Raw genomic sequence first — 25571 nt, 5'->3', positions numbered from 1 at the left:
AGGAAAAGTCAGAAAGTTTTTTAGACTTAAATAAAATTTAACTTGGAGCTTAAAGATTTGTGAAACATGGGAAACTTTTAATGAGATGGAAAAACGACATTCATCCAAATTTAAATTCAACCAAGTTTTTGTTTACGCAATTGTTTAATAAACTGATTTTACGATATATATGCGACGGATAAGTGGCTAACATTAATATTTCACTTGTCTTTTTTTCGCTTGTCATCGGACGAATGTATTATTTAGCGTACTTATTTTCATTCTCTTTGAGATGAAATGCATAAATTTTACTCACAAAACAATTTTATGCTCAAATTCGAGCATGAATAACAATGCAACAGTCTCAACAGTATAGTTAACACGGGCGAATCCTCACAGGGAATTGGGATCCCAGATCAGCTTAATTGTAATAATTAACCATATCGCCAGCAGAGTTGCAAATTATCGGCTAATAAGTACCTACGGTACTCGAATGAAACGTTCGCTCGGCTCTCTTGTCGCAATTTCTCTCACTTGAAACCTTAAAATGTCGCGTTCTAATTTGATTGACAGCTTTTAGAGGTACGTGAGAGCTGGATTTTTACGTCCAATTAAATGCAATAAAACATTCGAGATACGCGCGCGCGTATATATTCAATTGGAATTATTAATCAATCTCTATTTTATAAAATACATCTCTCACGATGTTTATTCATTTTCATATCGCGCAATATATAATGTACAAAATTGTCATAAAGTATTTATAACGTAATTCGAGGAAAAAGTTGCAACGCACGCGCGCGAAATAATTAATCACATTGCACCAAAATTTATCGATAAAGATAATACGCGACATTAATATTCCTCAGACATGCTACTAGAACAGATTCTTCTCTCGTGATCGATTTTAATCTCAAGCGAGCGAAATGGATGGGATTGTTCGAGAGGATATCATATGCGAATTCACGTTGATCGTCAATTATGCTCGCGATTCGACCGTTGTCGAGCGCGACTGACGAGACTGCGAGACACATTCCCTGGAGTGCTTGCGTTTCACGCGTCGCACGCGTTGCATGCTGTTGGAATGTAACCGGCGCGCGATTCGCCGATCGTGGGATAGCCAGCGATGGGTCGATCGCGCGAACATGCGCGGAACCGAAATCCCATTCACGTGAAACGGGAAATCGTGAGTTGAATTATTTCACGCGTCCCGCGGCGCATCTCGCTTAATTACCTACCTGCATCGTGTCCTGTAACGTGTGGCGAATAACGCCGCACTCTTCTCCGCTCGTAGCTCGTAGCTCGTAGTTGTTCCGATCCATCGATCTGAACAGGAATCCGGGGAGAAGGGGGGGAGAGACCTTTTGATTAAACGCGACGTGGACAATAGAGACGGTCGTGGACTCGCAAATTCCCCGGGACGCGAGAAAGAAGCAAATACAGTGTACATACCGATAACATGGTATTTCGATATGTATTCAAGATCGCACTCGCGTCGGCGAGGAAGAAGAATAATTAGAATAATTAGGTAGAGCCTCCCAAATGATATTTTCTCACGCACTCTCAACGCGCAACTGGAAATACGTGATCCATTTGATGAATTATCATTAAATTAATCGTACAGCATGATTTAACAATTATTGTATTTTATACATACATATCATTATATCATTATATGTTCAGAGAGAATATTACATTATAAGAATATTGCCTCGCTGAATATTACAGAATCCGGGGAGGAAGGGAGAGAGGTACCCTTTTGATTAAACGCGATGTGGACAATAGAGACGGTCGTGGACGCGCAAATTCCCCGGGACGCGAGAAAGAAGCGAATACAGTGTACATACCGATAACATGGTATTTCGATATGTATTCAAGTTCCCACTCGCGTCGGCGAGGAAGAAGAATAATTAAATAATTAGGTAGATCCTCCCAAATTATATTTTCTCGCGCACTCTCAACGTACAACTGGAAATACGTGAGCCATTTGATGAATTATTATTAAATTAATCGTACAACATGATTTAAAAATTATTGCATTTTGTACATACATATCATTATATCATTATATGTGCAGAGAGAATATTACATTATAAGAATATTGCCTCGCTGAATATTACTGAATCCGGGGTGGCGAGGGGGACCCTTCTGATTAAACGCGACGTGGACAATAGAGACGGTCGTGGACGCGCAAATTCCTCGAGACGCGAGAAAGAAGCGAATACAGTGTACATACTGATAACATGGTATTTTGATATGTATTCAAGATCGCACTCGCGTCGGCGAGGAAGAAGAATAATTAGATAATTAGGTAGATCCTCCCAAATAATATTTTCTCGCGCACTCTCAACGCACAACTGGAAATACGTGATCCATTTGATCAATTATCATTAAATTAATCGTATAGCATGATTTGACAATAATTGTATTTTGTACATACACATCATTAATATGTGCAGAGGGAATATTACATTATAAGAATATTGTCTTGCTGAATATTACAGAATCCGAGGGGGAAGGGAGAGAGATATCCTTTTGATTAAACGCGACGTGAACAATAGAGACAGTCGTGGACGCGCAAATTCCTCGAGACGCGAGAAAGAAGAGAATACAGTGTGCATACTGATAACATGGTATTTTGATATGTATTCAAGATCGCACTCGCGTCGGCGAGGAAGAAGAATAATTAGATAATTAGGTAGATTCTCCCAAATAATATTTTCTCGCGCACTCTCAACGCACAACTGGAAATACGTGATCCATTTGATGAATTATCCTTCAATTAATCGTACATCATGATTTAACAATTATTGTATTTTGTACATACATATCATTATATCATTATATGTGCAGAGAGAATATTACATTATAAGAATATTGCCTCGCTGAATATTACTGAATCCGGGGTGGCGAGGGGGACCCTTCTGATTAAACGCGACGTGGACAATAGAGACGGTCGTGGACGCGCAAATTCCTCGAGACGCGAGAAAGAAGCGAATACAGTGTACATACTGATAACATGGTATTTTGATATGTATTCAAGATCGCACTCGCGTCGGCGAGGAAGAAGAATAATTAGATAATTAGGTAGATCCTCCCAAATGATATTTTCTCGCGCACTCTCAACGCACAACTGGAAATACGTGATCCATTTGATCAATTATCATTAAATTAATCGTATAGCATGATTTGACAATAATTGTATTTTGTACATACACATCATTAATATGTGCAGAGGGAATATTACATTATAAGAATATTGTCTTGCTGAATATTACAGAATCCGAGGGGGAAGGGAGAGAGATATCCTTTTGATTAAACGCGACGTGAACAATAGAGACAGTCGTGGACGCGCAAATTCCTCGAGACGCGAGAAAGAAGAGAATACAGTGTGCATACTGATAACATGGTATTTTGATATGTATTCAAGATCGCACTCGCGTCGGCGAGGAAGAAGAATAATTAGATAATTAGGTAGATTCTCCCAAATAATATTTTCTCGCGCACTCTCAACGCACAACTGGAAATACGTGATCCATTTGATGAATTATCCTTCAATTAATCGTACATCATGATTTAACAATTATTGTATTTTGTACATACACATCATTAATATGTGCAGAGGGAATATTACATTATAAGAATATTGTCTTGCTGAATATTACAGAATCCGAGGGGGAAGGGAGAGAGATATCCTTTTGATTAAACGCGACGTGGACAATAGAGACGGTCGTAGACGCGCAAATTCCTCGGGACGCGAGAAAGAAGCGAATACAGTGTACATACCGATAACATGGTATTTCGATATGTATTCAAGATCGCACTCGCATCGGCGAGGAAGAAGAATAATTAGATAATTAGGTAGATTCCCCCAAATGATATTTTCTCGCGCACTCTCAACGCGCAACTGGAAATGCATAATCCATTTGATGAATTATCATTAAATTAATCGTACAGCATGATTTAACAATTATTGTATTTTGTACATACATATCATTAATATGTGCAGAGAGAATATTACATTATAAGAATATTGCCGCGCTGAATATTACATGAGCACGATATATCAAACATAATGCAATTATCCACTATGAATAAAATTCACATAATGGAAATTTTTTTTTGATGTAGAAAAAATTGGATAAAAAATCAATGATAAATTCTTTCATAAATAATTTAATAACGTTGTAATCTTTTATATCATATTATAAATGTTTATAAAAAAGCGAAACTTTTGGGGAAAAAATAGTATCGATCGATCTATCTTTTAGAGAATGCATACGTTTAAAAAAATGAAAAGCCGTATAGATCTTTTTTACTTTATCTTAAAATCGAAAATGAGACGAGCGCTTAAAGCGGGCTAGATTATACGCGTAATTATTCTAATTTCGCCCGGAGATACAACGGCTCTCCTCCGGGTTTCCTCGCGAGGATTTACGTGCCTCCGCGAGATTGGATCTTGGAATATTCCAGGCACCGGCGGCTTAAGATCAGTTTCACGCTCGCCATTGCGGAATAATAGTCCAATGCGCCGTGAAATGACATCTCTGGATCGGATATCGAGGGGTGCTGCGAGGTGGGTGGGGTAATAAATTGGCAAATGATTTCCCCAGCAGCTCCGACATTTTTAGATAATCCGGCGCAATTATCGTTATGTGATGCGATGCAACGATTTATTTCTCTTATTCTAATGGCAGGTTATTAATTAATTAATTAAACAAATTAGTTTTAATGACAATACGAGTCAAGTGTCGATCTTATAACGCAGTTATTTATTATACAAACAAATAAGTATGGGACAAATTACAATGAAAAGTTTGCGAACGTTTCGACCCTATTTTAATTAATTAAAATTATTATAATGAATGAATTAATTAATTCGGCGTATCGTATTGCAAAAACGAGCTGCTTTCATTGCGCATCAACATAACAATAATTATCATAATGTCTGCACAATTTGCTCGACTCGACTCCACTTTCCTCCTCCTACGCGCATTTTATTTCATTCCCTTTAACCCACATTCTCTTTTGCTCCTTCGTTAGCGCGTTTATAAATATTCAGTTTATCGATTCATACTTGTTCACTTGATTCTCTCGCATTGTTCTCTTTTGCTTTTCTCGCACAGTCTCTTCTATTCTCTCTGCTTCTTAAGCTAGCGCCATCGCGATTCGCAAATAGAATAATAGAAAGAAAATCTAATTGATCTTTGACGAGTTTTCCATCCATACGAATAATAAAGAATGACGAATATGCGCATAATCTGGCGCTGACAAACTTGTTACACTTAACTGCGAGCAAATTTATCGAAAAATTTGCGATTGATGAAAAATGGGATAATTCCAGCTCCACGTTATCCATATATTTTCCCATCAACGTGCTGCATTTAACGATGGTCCATGTCATAAATGGCTTGCAGCTTCTTTCATATCGCGGCAGGAAGGTAGGATCTGGCTTTTATCAGACTCGCGCGTACTCGGGGAACGGTTGATTGGCTTCGACTATATAAATAAGGGGAGGGGGGCCGGCTATCTTCGACCGGAGATCTTTTCGAGTCTTATGCTAATGGATATCCAGCTTCTCCGACGACGTACCGTATAACGTATGAACCGAGGCAAGCTTCCTCGCTTGGTAGAAACGAGCCGCGGCCGATTAAATGCCGTCGTTGTTGCCGAAGCGAAATTTATATCGGTCGCTATTACGAGCCGAGTTCTCATCGGAGACGATCGTATGGTTTATATACGCGATAGATCAATAGATTCTTTGTGCGATAAACACCGGTCAGGAAGTAAAATAGCGAAATAAAATACGGAATAGATGGAGAGTACACAGTAAAAAAATTGTGCGTCCATAAGTTAAAATTTTCTTGTGTTACCACATTTTGATTAGTACTTTAATGTAAAATTAAATATAATAAATATAATAAATGTAAAATTAAATACAACTTATATGTTATTATTTTTATGACGTTTTCATGTGTTACATTTGTGTCAATTTTATAACTTAACATTTTGTATATGTCTTTTAAAAATGAAATATTATTTGAGTATTTTTAACATAGTCAGTTTAAACAATTAACATGTCTCAAAGTCAGTTTAACATTCTAAGAAAAGTTAAAGTAAATCGTGAAATAATCTTGGACTTTGACATACAAAATAATCAAATTTACTAAAATCAAATATTTCTATTACAAATAATTTAAGTTAAAATAATTATTATTATATATTAATGTCCTACAACAATTCTTACGAGTTATCGTAACTATTTTTTCATGCAATTTTTAATTAATTTGTATGTTATTTTTACATTACACTTAAAGTCACAATAACAAAAATAAATGTAAAGTATTGTATCAGTTATTTAACATTTTTAGTTTGTCAATAAGTAATATATGACGAATGAGTTATTTTAACTTAAAATTTAGAGTGAACTTTCTGGGATATGTGAAAAATGTTAAAATTAACATTTTATTTTTTACTGTGTATACACGTGCGGAGACTATCGTTTCCGCTCAAACTTCAGCAGCGCTTCTCTTTAGCAGCGTTGGAATTTACCGTTTATTCGACTTAAATACGTTAAACGCAAAGTGATATTAACGCGCGAAAGGAAATACGGGGCTCGAATATATATTACGAGCATACATCTGGGGGTTCTACATATTGAATATATGTATGTACTTGTATGTACTATGAGTTCTTGTAATTTCGTAATAGCCTATTTTTCTTTCTCGTTTTCGCGCTTCGAAATAATACGTCGAGAGTTGAAAACTTTTGATTACATCTATACCCCTTGGCAACTTCCGAGCACGATTCGCTTTAGAAAGCATCTAATAAAGATAATAGTCCATTTTCTCTCTCTCTCTCTCTCTCTCTCTTTCTCTCTCTCTCTCTCTCTCTGTATACATATATTTAGTGTTGAACTGCCTACACAGTAAAAAATAAAATGTTAATTATAACATTTTTCATATGTCCCAGAAGTCTCCTCTAAATTTCAAGTTAAAATAACTCATTCGTCGTATGTTACTTATTGACAAACTAAAAATGTTAAATAATTGACACGATACTTTACATTTATTTTTGTTACTGTGACTTTAAGTGTGATGTAAAAATAACATACAAATTAATTAAAAATTACATGAAAAAATAGTTGCAATAACTCATAAAAAATATTGAGGACATTAACGTATAATAGTAATTATTTAAACTTAAATTATTTGTAATAGAAACACTTGATTTTAATAAATTTAATTATTTTTGTATGTCAAAGTTCAAAATTGTTTGAAGATTCACTAAACTGACTTTGAGACATGTTGATTGTTTAAAATGATTATGTTAAAAATACTCAAAATAATATTCCATTTCTAAAAGACGTAATCAAAGTGTTAAGTTATGTAAGGTGACATAAATGTAACACATGAAAACGTTATAAAAATAATAACATATAGGTTGTATATTAATTTTACAAAATATTAATTAGAAGGTGATAACGCAAGAAAATGTTAACACATGGACGCACAATTTTTCACTGTGTAATTCTCATATCGCGTTTACGCGACAGTCACGCTTTTGAATAAGAGCGCGTTAATTTTGACCATTATATTAATAAAAAGTTAAAAAATAAAAGGCGAAAGTACGTGTATAAATGAGATTCTGTAGGAAAAAAGAAATGCTCTTAATGAAGTTCTATCAAAGGCACATACCTTATATTTTAACACAGCGTGCACGCGTAAAGCACACAGAGCAACACACGTCGCGAATCCGTTCGACGTCGCGAATACGTGTACGTGTACGTGTACGTGCCTCGGGGGCTCCGATTATCATAAAGCTCTCTTCGTAAACGATTCTATTAAATTACACGCCTTGGCTCGAGAATCGCGAGTCCGCAACGTGCACGCAACGCGCACGCAACGCCGAAAATGTTTATCATTACGCGGTGGCGGCGTTCTTTCGTTTGTCGTAAATCAAGCCAAGTCTCGGTGTGTTCATGCGAGCATTCGATACATACACAAGCGCGTCGGTGCTTACCAGTGTGGTCGTAAAGAGGATGGGAGAGACTGGAAGAAAGTGCACGGCAGTGCAGATGATATCTCGCGGCGGCAACGGCAGCATCCGGAGCTGTAGTATCTTTGAATAAGGTTGCCAGGGAATTACCGTGTCGTACGTAATCATTCCCGATCGTAATACGTACTTGTGAATTCATGGCAATATGTTGCGCACGCATGCGCGCGCGCGCGCGCGCACGCGAAAGAGACAGAGGGACACGTGCAAGGGAGAAGGAAACGCGGATAAAAGTTTACGGGGACTCTCGAGGAAGGTGTCGAGAAATATATCCGTATATAGTAGCGAGAAGAGAGAATTCGTTTAAGAAACATATGACGGTAAATATTACAAGAAACTCGTGCTCCGATTATTTATGTGCTCCGCGGTCGAAAAGGATTGCAAAGAGAGGCTGGTGAATTTAAATTATGTAGGCAACGTTCCAGAAAATGGTCTCTTGGCTAGAGCGGAACGAAACGTTCCTCAAATAATTTTTATCTGATTTGTGTATATATATATATACACGCACATGTATTATAATAAGCTCGTGTATTCTTTTCCATTATTTATGTATTCTGCCTCCGGAAAGGAATTATATGCGTAAAGGAAGTTGGCTGGAATTTTAATTATATGAGCAACATCTGTAATATTTTCTACCGAATTTTCCACGAGCTCGAACAATTTTCATTTGTCTCAAAATACAGGACTGGACAGCGTTCGAAATTCGCATAGGTCCGGACATGCGGTCGAGCTTGCAAACGGAACCTAAAATTAGAACGTAACCCCGACATACTTGGAGCAGGTACGCATTTCCAAGCCGAACAGGCGGAGAGAATTACGCAAGTGCATATTCTCTGAAACTGATTATGTCAGTCATAGCTGTACACCAAGCAATGTGATTTAAACAGGTAACTAAATTTGCGGATAGCTCTCGGTACACACGTGGTATACACAAGACGAAACACGAAAGACAGCGTGTAATATATTAGCTGAATACAAGCGTTCCGTTCATTTAAATGAAGGAAACAGAAACGCGTGCAATTTTTTACTTCCTCGTGCAGATTTCAACACGTATAGCACATGTGTTCTATTATTAGATTATTAGATTAATCAGGAAGCCTCGTGGTTTTTTCGTAGAATTCTTGTAGAGAAGTAGACACGCACACACTCTTTTTCTTTCATATATATGATAGGATATATCTCTCCGTTTGAGAGACAAGTCTTAAATAATTATTGCATCAATTGCAAGAAAAAGATTTAACAGACAAGTCTTAAATAATTATTGCATCAATTGCAAAAAAAAGATTTTAAGATTATTATAATACATACTTATTATAATATATTCAATTTTCCGCGAAATCTATAGGATTAAGTTTAAAAAAGGATACTTGACTTGTTTCAAAAAAATTTCAAAATATTTGTACACAGAAAAAAAATAAGTGTCAACTCAAAACTTATATACTTAACTTAAAAACTTATATACTAAACTAACGTGTTCATTGTTTCGTATATACGCAACAATTTCTAATCTTCTTAGAAAAATTTAATAATTTTAAATTTCAACAATATTATTAAGCTTATTATATTAGGCTTATTTTAATATTGCAATTATCACCTCAAGAATATATAATTATTTAATTCTATTTTAAGAAAATTATAATCTTTGATTCACATAAATTTTCCTCCGAATTATTTACCTTGTGTATAATAATACAGTGGAAACACGCTTATTTGTTACACGTTATAAAAAAAAATGCCAATATTTTGCAAATGTATGCGAATTTATATCCGCATGATTAAAGCTAGACGACAATATTTCGGAAGCTCGCAAATTTGAGATTCTAGACGTCATGTATTTAAAGTGATAGCATGGTTTCTCGATACGGATAGAGGTAAAATCGCCGCGAGCGCATCGCGAAATGTTGTCGGCGCAATTAAAATGGAAACGAGTACATCGCCGGTTGTGAACGGGAGCGACTGGACTTTAACGGCGGCGAATATGCGTTGTCCGGCACAGATTTTGGATGCTGGCCTCGGGGTAATGGGATGACTCTCGCCTATGGCCAAGCGATACCGCGCAAAAATTTATTTCCTCGTCGTCCGGTCGTACATCGTCGAGATATTGAAATCCTGACGTCTAATGTAATAAAAATGCTGGCCTGTTTTGCGGAGGGGGAAGAGGGATTTCGATGGAAAAAAAAGATTGATTTCCGCGTGCGCGGCGAATCCCAATGCATTTGGCAAGCTCGCATGTCGCACAAAAATGGCTCGTGGTATCGTCACGAATGAAATATTATAATACATTCAATTTTCCGCGAAATTTATAGGATTAAATTTGGAAAGGGATACTTGACTTGTTTCAAAAAAATTTCAAAATATTTCTACACAGAAAAAAAATAAGTGTCAAATCGAAACTTGTATACTTAAACTAACGCGTTCATTGTTTCATATATGCGTAACAATTTATAATCTTCTTAGAAGAATTTAATAATTTTAAATTTCAACAATATTATAGGCTTATTTTAATATTGCAATTGTCACCTCAAGAATAATTATTTAATTATAATTATTTAATTCTACTTTAAGAAAATTATAATCTTTGATTTAGAAATGTCATTTTCTATCTAACATTGTTTCTTTTCCATTCAAAAAAATTAAATCTTAAATCATAAGAATATATTTTTCTCGATTGAATTATATAAAATGGTTTTATTCGAGTAAGCAATTATTCAAGCAATTATATTTTTCTTTAATTAACGCAATAATCTCATTTCAAGATTTCCACGTTAAAACTAAATATATTTCGAAACAAGAATATTCTTTTTCTGTACAGAGAAAAAAATAAGTGTCAAATCAAAACTTGTATACTTAAACTAACACGTTCATTGTTTCGCAATAATTTATAATCTTCTTAGAAGAATTTCATAATTTTAAATTTCAACAATATTATTAGGCTTATTATATTAGGCTTTAATATTACAATTGTCATTTCAAAAATATATAATTATTTAATTCTACTTTAAGAAAATTATAATCTTTGATTTAAAAATATTATTTCCTATCTAACATTGTTTCTTTTCCATGCAAGAAAATTAAATCTTAAATCATAAGAATATATTTTTCCTGATTAAACTATATAAAATGGCTTCATTCAAGTAAACAATCATTAATGCAATTATATTCTTCTTAAATTAACGCAATATAATCTCATTTCAAGATGTCCATGTTAAAGCTGAATATATTTTCGAAACAAGAATGCCCTTTTTTTTCTGTGTACACAAGTAAAAAATTTTGTACATATATTATAAATTAGCATTTAATATAATTTCACATAATTTTTTTTTTCATTTTTTCGTGCGCTATCTTTATAATGACTCTCCAATGTAAAGTGCCAACGCAAACGTTACGTTCTTTTTACGGCGATAGACTGATGGATAACCCCAAGTCGATCGGATGATCTTTAATTAACTTTGCACGCGATTACTCGTTATAAATAACATGTTATTAACAAGATAACATTGTAAATGCCGGAGAGGAGAGTAGCGGAGGTAATTAAGTATCGAATCGAATTACATCGTGTTTATGTCGCGTGGGCGGTCGGTCGGTCGGTCTTTGACGTTGACGGTGCGCTTGGCGTTTCAACGACCGTATCCGAAATAATCGAGTGTTTGCGCGCGACGGGGATGATTTAATTATTTAGAGAACGCCAGGTATTTGTAGTAGAATGTCTGCGGGCGAGCTCGGACAAAGTACTTAACTCCGTCGGGAATGCAGGACGTCGTTTGAAGACGCTCGGAATTTCGTCCGACTAGTGCCTCGGGGACGCTGCAGTTTTCTCCCTTTCTTACGTGATCCTTTCCTTTCCTCCTGCATCGCGCCTTTTCTTCGTCCGAGCGAGTGAAATTGTGTATCTCGAATTGCGCTTTCCTAACGTAACTAGATATTTCGCGACGTAACTAGTAATTTCACGACGATTACAATTGTTTTTCCCACTTTTGCTCCGAAAATAGCGAGAGCGACATGAATTTTACGAGAACAACACGCGGAGAGGAAAAAAGGTGCGAGAATGAAAAAAAAACAAAGAGAAGCGTTATACAAATTCCAAGTATCGCGTCGCCTTTAATTTCACTTTTCCTTCTCGTCGGATTCTCCGTTTTAACGGAGAAACCATTTATCCTCCGCTCTCGAATGAGAGGAAAACCACCCTCTCGGTACGCCGGGAAACAGATGCTTCCAATTCCAACGATTGATCCGCGAGAGATTCGAAAGAGCGTAGGAATAAAGTAGAAAAAGTCGAATCGCAGAGAGATGCTGTCGCGTCGCCGCGCCGCCCTTTTCATTCGGTGCTTTGTACACGTATCTTTCACTGGTCGGTTGTATATATCGAATGGAATTTCTTTTGGTTGTATCATGCCCCATCGGCTTTCCACGGATTGGTCCGTCAAGGATTACACGGAGGAATGCAATAAAAAGGGACTAAACACCGTTACGTCTTAAGAACTTTATTTGTCCCGTAGATCGGTAAACTCGGAGTAGGAGGAGAGATAAGCGGCGATCTCGGGATCGTCCAGAGAAGGAGATAAAAAATAAAGTAAAACGCGAAAGAGGCGGGGGCGTCGGCGGGAGAAGTCACCGACGTCCCTTTGAGAATACCAGCAAGAAAACCAGTCCGAACGAGATTTCCGTGGCTGTCAGGCTACGAGTGTTTTCGATAGACAACTCGATGGAAGTTACGATCTAGTAGAGACCGTAAATGTTTGGCCGCGATCCGTAGACGGAATTAAAGCTGTATATACATTTATTTTTATAGACACAGTAAGAAATAAAATGTTAATTTTATCATTTTTCACATGTCTCAGAAAATCCACTTTAAATTTTAAGTTAAAATAACTCATTCGTCGTATGTTACTTATTGACAAACTAAAGGTGTTAAATAATTGACACAATATTTTACATTTATTTTTGTTATTGGAACTTTAAACGTAGTGTAAAAATAACATACAAATGAATTAAAAATTACATGAAAAAAATAATTGCAATAACTCGTAAGAAATGTTGAGGACATTAACATATAATAGTAATTATTTTAATTTCAATTATTTGTAATAGAAACATTTGATTTTAATAAATTTAATTATTTTTGTATGTCAAAGTTCAAGATTGTTTGGAGATTCACTTTAACTTTTCTTGGAATGTTAAACTGACTTTGAGACATGTTGATTGTTTAAAATGATTATATTAAAAATAACTCAAATAATATACCGTTTCTAAAAGACATATACAAAATGTTAAGTTATAAAGTTAACATGAATGAAACACATGCAAACGTTATAAAAATAATAACATATAGGTTGTATGTTAATTTGACATTAAAGTACTAAATCAAAACGTGGTAACATAAGAAAATTTTAACACATGTACGCACAATTTTTTACTGTGTATAAACGAAAAAGAGAAAGAAAAAATGATTTAATATGTATATGATGCGTCGTTTATTCTGTCCTCGATACGCGTACCTGTCATCAAAAAACGGATGAATAAAGATCCTTTATTTTAAAAATACATTTAATTAATTCTTTATTGTATTATGCGCAATGCATTTATTTACATTTTATTTAATTTAAATAATGTATTTATTTAATATTTGTATTATTTATACGTGGCTCGTTCATTTTTTCCTATGAAATATTCGCCCGAATTCGCACGAATCTTAATGAAATATCTCACGCAAAAACGAAAAGTGTATGCGCTAACCAGAATTTAATGAAGAGATTAAACTGTTTCTCTCGGTAAATATTTTATTACATCGTACTTTTGCCGCGTCGCAATTTAAGCCCGCGTTACAACGAGCCCGCGATAATTTTCGGAGTGTTTTTCAGCGCATCGCGTTGCGTATGATGTCCGATTTTTAATTTCTTCATTTCCGTTTGCCGTTTTCCGCACACCGCTCGCACACTGGCCGCATCGCGTTGTCCGGCAGAATTTAGCGAGTACGTGAACGGATTAGCATAACATTGCCCAAGTTGCAACCGGGGGAGTTTAACCCGGAGCTGATCGCGCGCTTGCATTGGCCGGCACGTTCGGTTCGCCAGCTGTCTCGTTACATCCGATGCAGTTCGCGCGAGTTTGTACTATATGCATAAGTACATAAGCGATCGCTAAAGTGTACCGTGAGCAATGTGCCGAAAGAGATTGACTTGAGTCTTGCTGTATTTCGCAAGAATGTACGGAAAAGCAAGAGCAAACTTACAGTAAAAAATTGTGCGTCCATATATGTTAAAATTTGTTTGTGTTACTACATTTTCATTAGTACTTTAATGTAAAATTAACATACAATCTATGTGTTATTATTTTTATAACGTTTTCATGTGTTACATTTATGTCACCTTCATAACTTAACACTTTGTATACGTCTCTTAGAAATGGAATATTATTTTGAGTATTTTTAACATAATCATTTTAAGGATGTTTTGTATGTACAATCCCAGCAAAAAGTAGGTAAAAATCAATATTGACGAATATCCACTTTTGATGTATTTTGAATATGAGAAATTGTGTGGAATATTACAATTTGATTTTAGCTACGGTGCAGAGATGTATTTTTTAATATTTATTGCGTTTTTATTGAAATATTCCGAATTTTGTTAATCGAAATGATTAACTTTTGGCAGAGAATTTCGCCTTGTGACAGATACATGGCTAACTTCATTGAATTATATTTAATATATTTTTAACCAATTAGTACTTGTATAATATTATTTAACCAAATATTTTCTCTGTATCTAAACTTTTGCAAATTTTAAGCAAATTCTGAATATTATTTCCATGTGTTTTTGTCATTTGAATCGACGTGGTTATACGTTTCCCATAAGAACACATGTTAATTCGGTGCAAATTAAAATCCTTATAACTTGTGAACGCTTTAGTGAATCGATTTAAAAATTGTACTGAAGATTCTCTAAACATATATAAGGACATTCTGTACAATTTTCATTAAATTCTCAATATTTTGACAATACGTACAAAACATCTTTAAACAATCAACATGTCTCAAAGTCAGTTTAACATTTTAAGAAAAGTTAAAGCGAATCTTCAAATAATCTCGAACTTTGACGTACAAAGATAATAAAATTTACTATAATCAAATGTTTCTATTACAAATAATTTAAGTTAAAATAATTGCTATTATATGTTAATGTCCTCAACATTTTTTACGTTATTGTAACCTTCATGTTTTTTCATGTAATTTTTAATTAATTTGTATGTTATTTCTACATTACACTTAAAGTCACGATAACAAAAATAAATGTAAAGTGTCGTGTCAATTATTTAACATTTTTAGTTTGTCAATAAGTAATATATGAAATGAGTTATTTCAACTTAAAATTCAGAGTGTACTTTCTGGGACGTGTGAAAAATGTTAAAATTAACATTTTGTTTTTTGCCGTGATACTAATGCGATCCATTCCTTTCTGATTCGCCATTTTCACGAACGTACGAACAATTTAAATATCCCACACGACGAGAAAAACTTTCTCGTGTTTTTCTATCGAATTTTGTCGCGCAACCAGAGTCCTCGCCATCGAGTTTGTATTTTTTCTTTACGTCTGCGTATACCTAATGCTTCATGCTCGATTCATGCCGCGGCCCGCAGCGGATCAATTATGCAAAACGTTCTTTATCCCGAACTCGCGTTGCATTCCGCGGATGCGAGGAATCGAGAGGAGAAGAATTCGCCGTAAATCGGCCGCGGTTTCGAGATACGCGCGCGTGCGTCGACTTGCCTTTTTCCCGCTTTATTTTCCGATCGAGGTGGACGCGGCGAAGGCAGGATACGGCTTGGTGATCTGAAATACGGGCACGTAGAACCGAAGCGAATATCGGTCGCGAGCGATACATACGATTTACGATGTATCGTCGACCCGTAGCGCGTATGTACGTGTGCGCCATCGGACAATGATAAAATAATAAATTGCGGCTCCTGGAGCTACGGCGATGGTCCACCCCATTCGTGGGGAATCGAATCGAGTTCTTTCCACGCGTTCCTTGCACGCCGAGACTAGAATAGGGGTTGGAACTCTCGGGATTGGAATATTGCCCGGATATATATCGACGTTGACTCTAGATCTTTAATGGATGTATTATGTCCCGCACTGATGTAGAGAGCGAAACATTTGTTATCTATACGTACGAACGCGTTATATATCGATGTGTGTGACGCGGTGCTTCGGAAACCCGTCGCGATATCCGTCGAAATCGTCGTGTACATTTGCAATGGTGCAAATGCGTCGCCGAACGATATAAAGTTTGTCGCGTAAAACGTTATTACTTTGTCAATTTTACGACATATTGCACGACGTGTTACAATATGCTTTATACGATATTACGTATCTTACTACGATACTTTCTCTCGAGCAGACTTTTATAACGATTAACGTCGTATTATGTATCACATTTCGATTTTTTCGCAAGAGTAATTTTTCTCCTTCGAGAGTTAATCTGTTAAAAATGTGATAAATTTGTCAATAATCGTGATAGATTGCGCGATTCAAAATTGTTGTTTAATTACACGAATAATCGATAATTTTTAATTTATAAATTATTTATAATTATATTTCTCGACCGCGGGTCGAAATTATAAAGAGTATCGCTCATTGAACAAAATTACGATACTTTTACATTTCTCGATAAAATACAGTCTATTCTAAAATTATAATATGCCGAATTATAATATGCCGTAACAACGTCGCACATTATCGTCGTACATTTAATACGCATGCCATAAATTCCGAGCTCATAAATTGAACTGCTGTACCAAACGATAATGAGCGCTCGCTCACGTAAGCCGCATTCCTCAATATCGTAAATACCACATATGCCGATAATTTGCAAATAACGTTATTTTATTTCCAATAAAATATCTTTCACACATATGAATTTCATAAGAATAATATAATATGCCGAATAAAAGAGGAAAGTAGCGAGAGAAAAGCGGAAGAAAGGCATTGGACAAGCGCATTTTGTTCGATATTGAGAAACTTATTTCGAAACTTTAAAGATGGAGGAAATTCTCCGCGGATTCTTGACATTTATTGGAATGTAATAAATGCAATGGGATTTACAAATTTGCCGGATAATAGTTATCAAAAATTTATTTGAAATCTATAATTCGCGACGATAAAATTTTCACGATAAAATTTTATTCGTAATTTTATACATTTTGTGTAATATAAAAATATTGCAATATGAAAATATGTGAAAATGTTTCGAAATATTCAAAACACATATTACATATACATACCTGTATTACGTATACAGTGTATCTGAAATGACGCACTAAACTTTAGGAGCGTATTCTAGAGATCAAAATAAGATATTTTTCTTATGAACATGGGTCCGCAAATGAACCCCCCTTCGAGCTAAAATTCGAAAATGTGTGAAATTGACCAAACACCCGCAACGCAAATTTATTTATCTCTCAAGAGAGAGTGATAGGTAACGTCAAAATCTTTTTTTTTCTAAAATACAGCCAATTTTCAATTTTTTCCCCAAACTTTAAGGGCCTCTAGCTCGAAGGGGAAGTTCATTTGCGAACCATGTTCATAGGAAAAAAGTCTCATTTTTTCAGACCTCTAGAATACGCTCCTAAAGTTTAGTGCACCATTTCAGATATATACACCCTGTATACATACATATATTCAACTTCAATATATTCAAATATCTTGGACATGTATATTTTAATTTTTAAATATACATAATAAAACATATATACATAGCGTATATAAAACTATAGATTTTGTCTTGAATTTTACCGTTAATTATGATTAGTGGATTAATGCATTTAATATTATTACACAATAGCAATTGGCAGCTGAGTAAATGTTTGCGCATTAAATATTAGTAATATACGGGCGTTTATATATGTAATTTCCATTAATAATTCCTAATACTCTTGTCAACTTGATTTCCACATTAGATTATTTCACGCTCAAGTTGCATGTTTTCGTCAAACATCAATTTTAAAATTATTAATAACAATAATTATAATAATTATTATAATAATTATTAATAACACACATAATCAGTCAATTAACGAATCGATGAGTTTTAATACGAATCGCTATATTGATCGAGTAACGTCTCTCAGTTTTGCTATCAAAATCTTCGATACCGATTATTCAAGGCGCATAACGCATAATCATAAAGTCGCACATTCGCGCCATTTAGAGCGAATGCCAGCCGTCCGTAACTTGGTCATTGTTCCCGGGACAGTGCCCTACGTGAAACGCATTCTCCCGATACTATCGTAAATATATCGCGCACGTCGACCGATATTTACGTCGGCGTGGCTCGTATATTTCGGAGCACCTTCGACCGGTCTCCCGCGGGAGACTTCCGCGTTGTGCGTCGGCGTGTCACGGGAAGCACGAGAGGGGGGGGGAGGGAGAAAAAAAATATATCGTGCCGCAAGAAAAACGAGGTCCGACGTCGAGAAGCAAAAAAATCGCGGATAAATCGCGATGGAACGCGGCGTTTAACCGATGTTTGATGATTGAAACGGAATGAGTAAAATACGAACGTTCTTTTTTTTTTTTGCATCCGGGCAAGAGAAATGGATAGTTACGTAAATGTTAGCTCTTAAAAGAGCTCCCCTGAGAGAATTAAAGGCAATTATCTTAAAAGAACTGTCTTATAAAGGAGTTTTAAATAGCTTCCACATTTTTTTTTCTCCTTCCCTTAGATCGAACGCGAAGTTGAGTACGACAATTAACTTCGATAACGGTGATTTTTAAATCGGTTTTCCTAAAGTTTCAATCTGAAATATCAAAAATTATTGCTAACAATAAGGAGCATCTTAGATTGAGATATTATTTTGTTAATAATAAAATTTATGATATTGAGACGTTATTTTGTAATAATATCTCAATCTCTAATAAGGACTTATTTTCTGCTTGCATAGCATCAATTATTGAACACCCTGTATACGTAATGCATACATCAATGCATGGCTATCGGTCCGATATCTGTTATTCTCTCTCTCTCTTTCTCTCTCTCCCTCGTACCAGTTGCCGTAGGCGGCAACGATATTCGAGACTAGTCATCGAACCGACCTTGTGCTCACTCTGGAAGCGATGCGAGTACGATATGAAATTGAATAAAACGCACTGTCCACTGAACCGATCCTATCGGAAGTCTACAAATGTGAACGACGATGCCCTGCTTTCTTATTATTATTATGTATATTCGTCCGATGATCAATGCGGTATCGATTATTCGAGAGATTTTCAAAGATGTCAGCCACGAGACACGAACCAATCGCGGATCTTTGCCTTCGAAAGTCTGATCTCATTTCGCCAGTTTCCAAGAAAAGGGAATTTATTCCGGCGAGACTATAAAAGGCAAGGCTCGATTGTGGCAAAAATTAGTTGCACTTTTTTTATCGGCGACAATAAAAATTTTCCTAAGAGCGTAGAAAGAGCTACCGAGAGAAAGAGCTCTTATTCGTACACTGAGAAAAAATCTGGTTGCATTAATTAAAATTCTGGTAGGTTCAACCAGTATGTCTGTGGAAAATGGACGAACCAGAATTCTTGTAGGAATTACCAGATGAATCTGATTAATTTTTTCCTGTTAAATTTATCAAATTTTCTGGTTAATAATACTAAACTCGCCAGCACCAAGTCGTCTAAAATTTTTTCCATCGAATCTCAAAAGTCTATTTAATATTCTGAATTCCAACAAGATTATTGGATAAATTCAATCCAGATTATTGAATAAATTATTTTAAATTCAGTTTGTTAGAAATTAAACTGATAAACAGATGCAAGAAGAGGATGCAGCTCAAACACACACAATCAGAGAGCTAGCGTTCTTTTTCTGGCACTACTGCTCATAAGAGAAAAAAAATATTCTTTGGATTTAATGTTAATACTAGAGTTCTTTATATACATTTTATGGCAAATATTGAATATGAGTTAAGTTAAGAGTAGCTCGCCGCGTAGCAAGCAAAGAAATTAATGTAACACGAAATTTTATAGATCCAACCAGAAAATACTAACCAAATCCTTATAGTAAAATCTATTAAACGTTCTAGTTATAAAAAATCGAGTCTTATCATGATAACTAGAAATTCTTGTTTGATTTAATCAAAATGCCTTCAATCATATACGTCTTGTTGGTACAATCAAATGATTTTTCTCAGTGTATCATTAGAGTTGTTGATCGATAATATATTCTGATATTCCACTTTTCTTCAAAATTGTCTTAACAAATTAAATATGCAATCACCAAATTACGTGAGATATTATGTCATTATTAGGACAATTATTTTATAATGTTTCATGTTCGTGTGAGATTAAAGTCGAGAATTTCTTGCAGCTGTCCGGACTGGTGGTGGGCGGCATCGGTATCTGGACAGTGGTGGCGAAGCACAGCTACGTGTCCCTTATGTCCACGTCGACGTACCCCACTTTGGCCTACGCCTTGATCGTCGCAGGTGTACTGGCTGTCATCGGTAGCTGGCTCGGATGCGGCGGTGTAACTTCTGAAAATCGATGTGTCCTGCTCGTGGTAAGTCCCTAGAATTATACATCATTGCACATCGTTTGACGCTCGCTATAAATCGCAAACATCAATTAAATCGAAATGTCGCAATGAACATTCGGACGATAGAGACCCGCTCGCATCTTATTACGAGTTATTATTAATTATAATTATTAATTATAATTAAATATTCTAATTATTCCAAAATTAATTCCATTGTATTATTCTTTTTATTACATCACATACATATACGCGACTAGGATTATTCATCAATCATCGTCACGTCCGAATTGCATTAATCGACTTCTAGAAACCAATGTAAAGTGAGCGACGGAGTTTGACGCGAAGTAATATAGTCGGATCGATCACAGTAATAATTCCGCTTCCAGCAGCGTGTCCCGTCAGTTTTCGCAGATATCTTAATTCATTAGATGATAAATGACAAATAAATTACATAATTTACTTTGCCTTCACTTTGCGCTTCGTAAATGGATGTTCTTTGCTAAAATGACAGGAAATGACGAATTGTTTGTCAATTGGTACGTTCATTCTTACAAAAAGAAATATCGAGCGCAATTGCGTAAGATTTTTTCTCTCTTTCTCTCTCTCGCCGGTCTTATCGACCTAAAAGAGACTCATTTATCAGCAAGACAGCATCATTTGATTAATTAATTCGTCGACTTTGCGAATGAGATCGAAAATAGCTGCGAGAGTGACTCCTCGACTTGAAAAAGCCAAGAAGCGAATATTGCAGTCGAATATCTCGGACAAAGAGAGTTATCGCTCAAAGTCTACCTTTGTTCGAGATATTAGATGTGCTTTTATGCGTGCAATTGTTCGCGATGTCGCGATACATTGTGCGAATTTCTCTTCGCAATTGGTATCGCGTTGAACGCGTTCCATTTATTTCTGATTATTTCCGTTTAGCGAAAGTCTCTCGACAACATATCTCGTTTATAGTCTGTCGATTATAAAACAGAGATAGGACGAAGTGAAATTTCAGATTGGTGTATAAAATGTTTTAAATTTGAGCAATTTTTTCAAAATAATATATGTATTATCAAAATAATATACACAGTAAAAATAAAATTAATTTTAATATTTTTCACATGTCCCAGAAAGTCCACTCTAAATTTTAAATTAAAATAACTCATTCATCGTATGTTATTTATTGACAAACTAAAAATGTCAAATAATTTACACAATACTTTACATTTATTTTTGTTATTGTGACTTTAAGTATGATGTAAAAATACAAATTAATTAAAAATTACATGAAAAAATAGTTGCAATAACTCGTAAGAAATGTTGAGGACATTAACATATAATAATAATTATTTTAACTTAAATTATTTGTAATAGAAACACTTGATTTTAGTAAATTTCATTATTTTGTCAAAGTTCGAGATTATTTGAAGATTCTCTTTTCTTAGAATGTTAAACTGACTTTGAGACATGTTGATTGTTTAAAATGATTATGTTAAAAATACTCAAAATAATATTCCATTTCTAAGAGACATATACAAAGTGTTAAGTTATGAAAGTGACATAAATGTAACACATGAAAATGGTATAAAAATAATAACATATAAGTTGTATGTTAATTTTACATTAAAGTATTAATCAAAACACAAGAAAATTTTAACATATGGACGCACAATTTTTTACTGTGTACATAAAGAAAATCAAAATCGCAGGTATAACCGGAAAAGAAGAAAGAGGTTTTTCATGTATGAAAATAAAATATATATATAAGTTTATTTTTCACTTCTTTCCCTATTCAGATCATGATTTTAATCTCATTTTGTATACATATTGCGTAAACTATATGGTTTTGGAATAAAGAACGGAATAAATGTCAAAGGTTAGTGTAGATACAACGTTTGAGTAGATAAAAGACAGAGTATAGATATAATAAGGTGTATCTCATTTAAAACAGTTGATTAGGAGAGCTGCACGTATACAATATGATGAAAATTCTCTTTTTGTGTACAAAAAAGGGATTTCTCTCTTTCCCGTTAATAAATAAATAAATAAAATGATTTCTACACTAATTTGATGCATAAATCAAAGTTTATATTAATTAATTAATAGATTATCAAACATACGTACACCTCAATCTCAATTAACTTTAATTGTAGTTTAATGGGCTGTTTCCTTTCAAATCATGCCATTTTATTTACGGTAGAGAGAGAACATTTAATTAACTATTGTCAGTAGATAAGCCACTTTTGATGTCGATTAAATTTTATACATCTCTTTGAAATCTCTCTTCGCTTTGTGTCGGTTATTTCATTTATCGATTTATCGGTATCCCTTCATCCCATTTAACAATCACTTGTCGATGCTAAATATCGTATTCTCCGAGACTTCAAAAGATTTTATTTATGCCGTTGGTTGTTAATATCGTTCTTGGAAACTTTCAAGAAGAACTTCGTCATGGCATAGCTCGAGCGTGCTGCTCGGAGTCAAGCCGCTCTTCACCTACGGGCTCGAACATTCCTTTGACTTAGCGGAGCAGCTTCAACATTATTGCTCGGAGCGGTGCAGTCTTTGTTGGAAGCGAGTTAGTTACGTGACCAGCGAGAAAAGCATACCGATAAAGGATAGGGATTATGCGAGTAAATTAAAAACTGTTGTTCAAAGTGAACTGATATCCGGGTCCCCTGAAAAAAGAGAAAAAAAAACCTGTTTTCACCGATAGTTAGATCGTAATAAAGATTAAGTAAAGATCGTCATATCTTCCGATAGAGATTTTAATAGCAAAGATAGCGATTGTGACTTTTATATATTATATTTTTTATATATTTATAAGATGTTAATATTGCAATTTTTTTATCTTTTTTTTAGATTTAATTTTTTTGGATTTTATTTTACACACATTTCAATTTGGCAATAATAATGTGACGTTACGGATCAATTGATTAAGGATGTTTTGTATGTACAATCCCAGCAAAAAGTAGCTGAAAATTAATATTGACGAATATATCCATTTTTGGTGTATTTTGAATATGAGAAATTGGGTGGAATATTACAAGTTGATTTTAACTACGGTGCAGAGATGTATTTTTTAATATTTATTACGTTTTTACTGAAATATTCCGAATTTTGTTAATCGAAATGATTAACTTTCGGCAGAGAATTTCGCCTTGTGACAGATACATAGCTAACTTTATTGAATTATATTTAATATCTTTTTAACCAATTAGTACTTGTATAATATTATTTGACCAAATATTTTCTCTGTATCTAAACTTTTGCAAATTTGAAGCAAATTCTGAATATTATTTCCATGTGTTTTTGTCATTTGAATCGATGTGGTTATACGTTTCCCATAAGAACACGTGTTAATTCGGTGCAAATTAAAATCCTTATAACTTGTGAACGCTTTAGTGAATCGATTTAAAAATTATACTGAAGATTCTAAACATATGTAAGGACATTCTGTACAATTTTCATGAAATTCTCAATATTTTGGAAATAGGTACAAAACATTCTTAAATACCATTAGGTACAAACATTCTTAAATACCATTTTCTCTCGCTTTTTTCTGGCGCGATTTTATTTCTGATTTACCATAGGCGATCGATATTTTCGCGTTTCCGCGAATTTTACGCTCCCGGAGCACGCGCGGTCGCTAAAAATACGCACCTCTGGCCTTCGACGATGTCATACAGGAAGCTGCCCTCTCTCCTCTCCTGCTATTATAAATGAAAAATCGATAACTTGGTGGCCGATCACAATGAACCGTAATGTCGATACGGTATAATTCACCGTGGACGGGACTTGGCGCCGGGTCCTCTCTCCTTCTCTATATAAGTCGCTACTAACAATGCCCGATCTCCTCCTTTGAACCTTCCTTTAGGTAAAGGGGGTCCAAGTTCGCCTTTGACCTTACCCGTAGTCTACCACCTCCGACATTATCGCTCTATCGACCGACAAAGTCTCTCTCTCCGACGAAACCAACTCTCGCAGCCGGTCGTAGGTGTCGGGGCATATTTTTTTCAAGGCGGCTTAATTCGCCGGAGGGACGTTACTCTCATCGGAAATGCGGCCGCACGCGCGCACGCGGATACCCATGGGACCGTCGTGGCTTAACGGCGAACGTTAATACGAACTTATGGCGTATCGCGTTCTGGGAATTCCTCCGTTAGGACGAGCGCCGTAATAGAGGAATTCCCGACGAGATAACCCCGCTATGTTTACACGGATGATTATTTAATAAGGTGCGCCGCGCGCGCGGCCATCCCCGTCTCCGAGGAATATCCGAGAGACGGCGCGAAGGCGGCCTCTCTCGTTCGCATGCAGCGTGCATCGCCTTGCGCGACGGGTTTGACAAATTGTGCATTCATGCAACGTCCCGCGATATTATTTTATGTGTGGTCGCGCCCTCATGGGCGGCGATAAACTTCCTCTTAAGGGTACAGCGCAGTAAATTTTCTTTAGGAGCTTATTAAATGATTTAAGGTTTTCCTTCTCGCGCCACCGGCAGGGATATTGCGTCTACGAAGGCTTGATCTCTGCATTATTTATGTTTGTCTTTTAGTATGAATTATTTTTTTTTTACAAGCCATAATTTTTCGGGGGGAATTCTTCATTTCCGAGAGTTGCGACGGTTACTTACACGCGATAAGCCTACTCGGATATATATTTAGCGATATTTCTCCGTCTCTGTTCGCGTTTTCCCCCTTTAGAAGAGGCCACTCTTCCCTGAGTAATAAATCGTCCTTAATCGGGAGTTTGCGCGGCGACCGTAATTGGTAACTCGCACTTTGGCTATATCTCCAACGACACCGACTGGATTATCTTTAATCCTGCCTAAATGATAGTTAAACACCGATAACGAGCTTTGGCGATCGTTAGTAACCGCAGTGTTCACCCCGCCACGTGGTTCCCTTGGAAATTATATCGCCACCTCTTCCACGCATGCCAAAGTTTTATGTAATGTAAGTAAGTTTTATGTTATGTAATGTAAAATGTTTCGTAAAAAATGATTTTCCATATACGTGTAAATT

At 35.5% G+C, this 25571-nt stretch overlaps 1 protein-coding gene across 3 annotated transcripts in view; it reads left to right on the top strand.

Annotated features, from left to right (window-relative positions):
- The window catches only part of LOC105257628 (CD151 antigen), a 129495-nt gene that overhangs the window by 79885 nt on the left and 24039 nt on the right, over nt 1-25571 (top strand). For all 3 annotated transcript variants that reach the window (XM_025415457.1, XM_025415397.1, XM_011268381.3), the window contains one exon: nt 20392-20583. In XM_025415457.1, the coding sequence (XP_025271242.1) occupies nt 20392-20583 (192 nt within the window). The remainder of the gene's footprint in view (nt 1-20391; nt 20584-25571) is intronic.

The sequence above is a fragment of the Camponotus floridanus genome, unplaced genomic scaffold (genome assembly GCF_003227725.1).
Source record: "Camponotus floridanus strain SB8 unplaced genomic scaffold, Cflo_v7.5 scaffold1, whole genome shotgun sequence".
NCBI lineage: Eukaryota > Metazoa > Arthropoda > Insecta > Hymenoptera > Formicidae > Camponotus > Camponotus floridanus.
The sequence above is the reverse complement of the archived record's forward strand: the minus strand, read 5'-3'. Positions and strand labels throughout refer to the sequence as shown.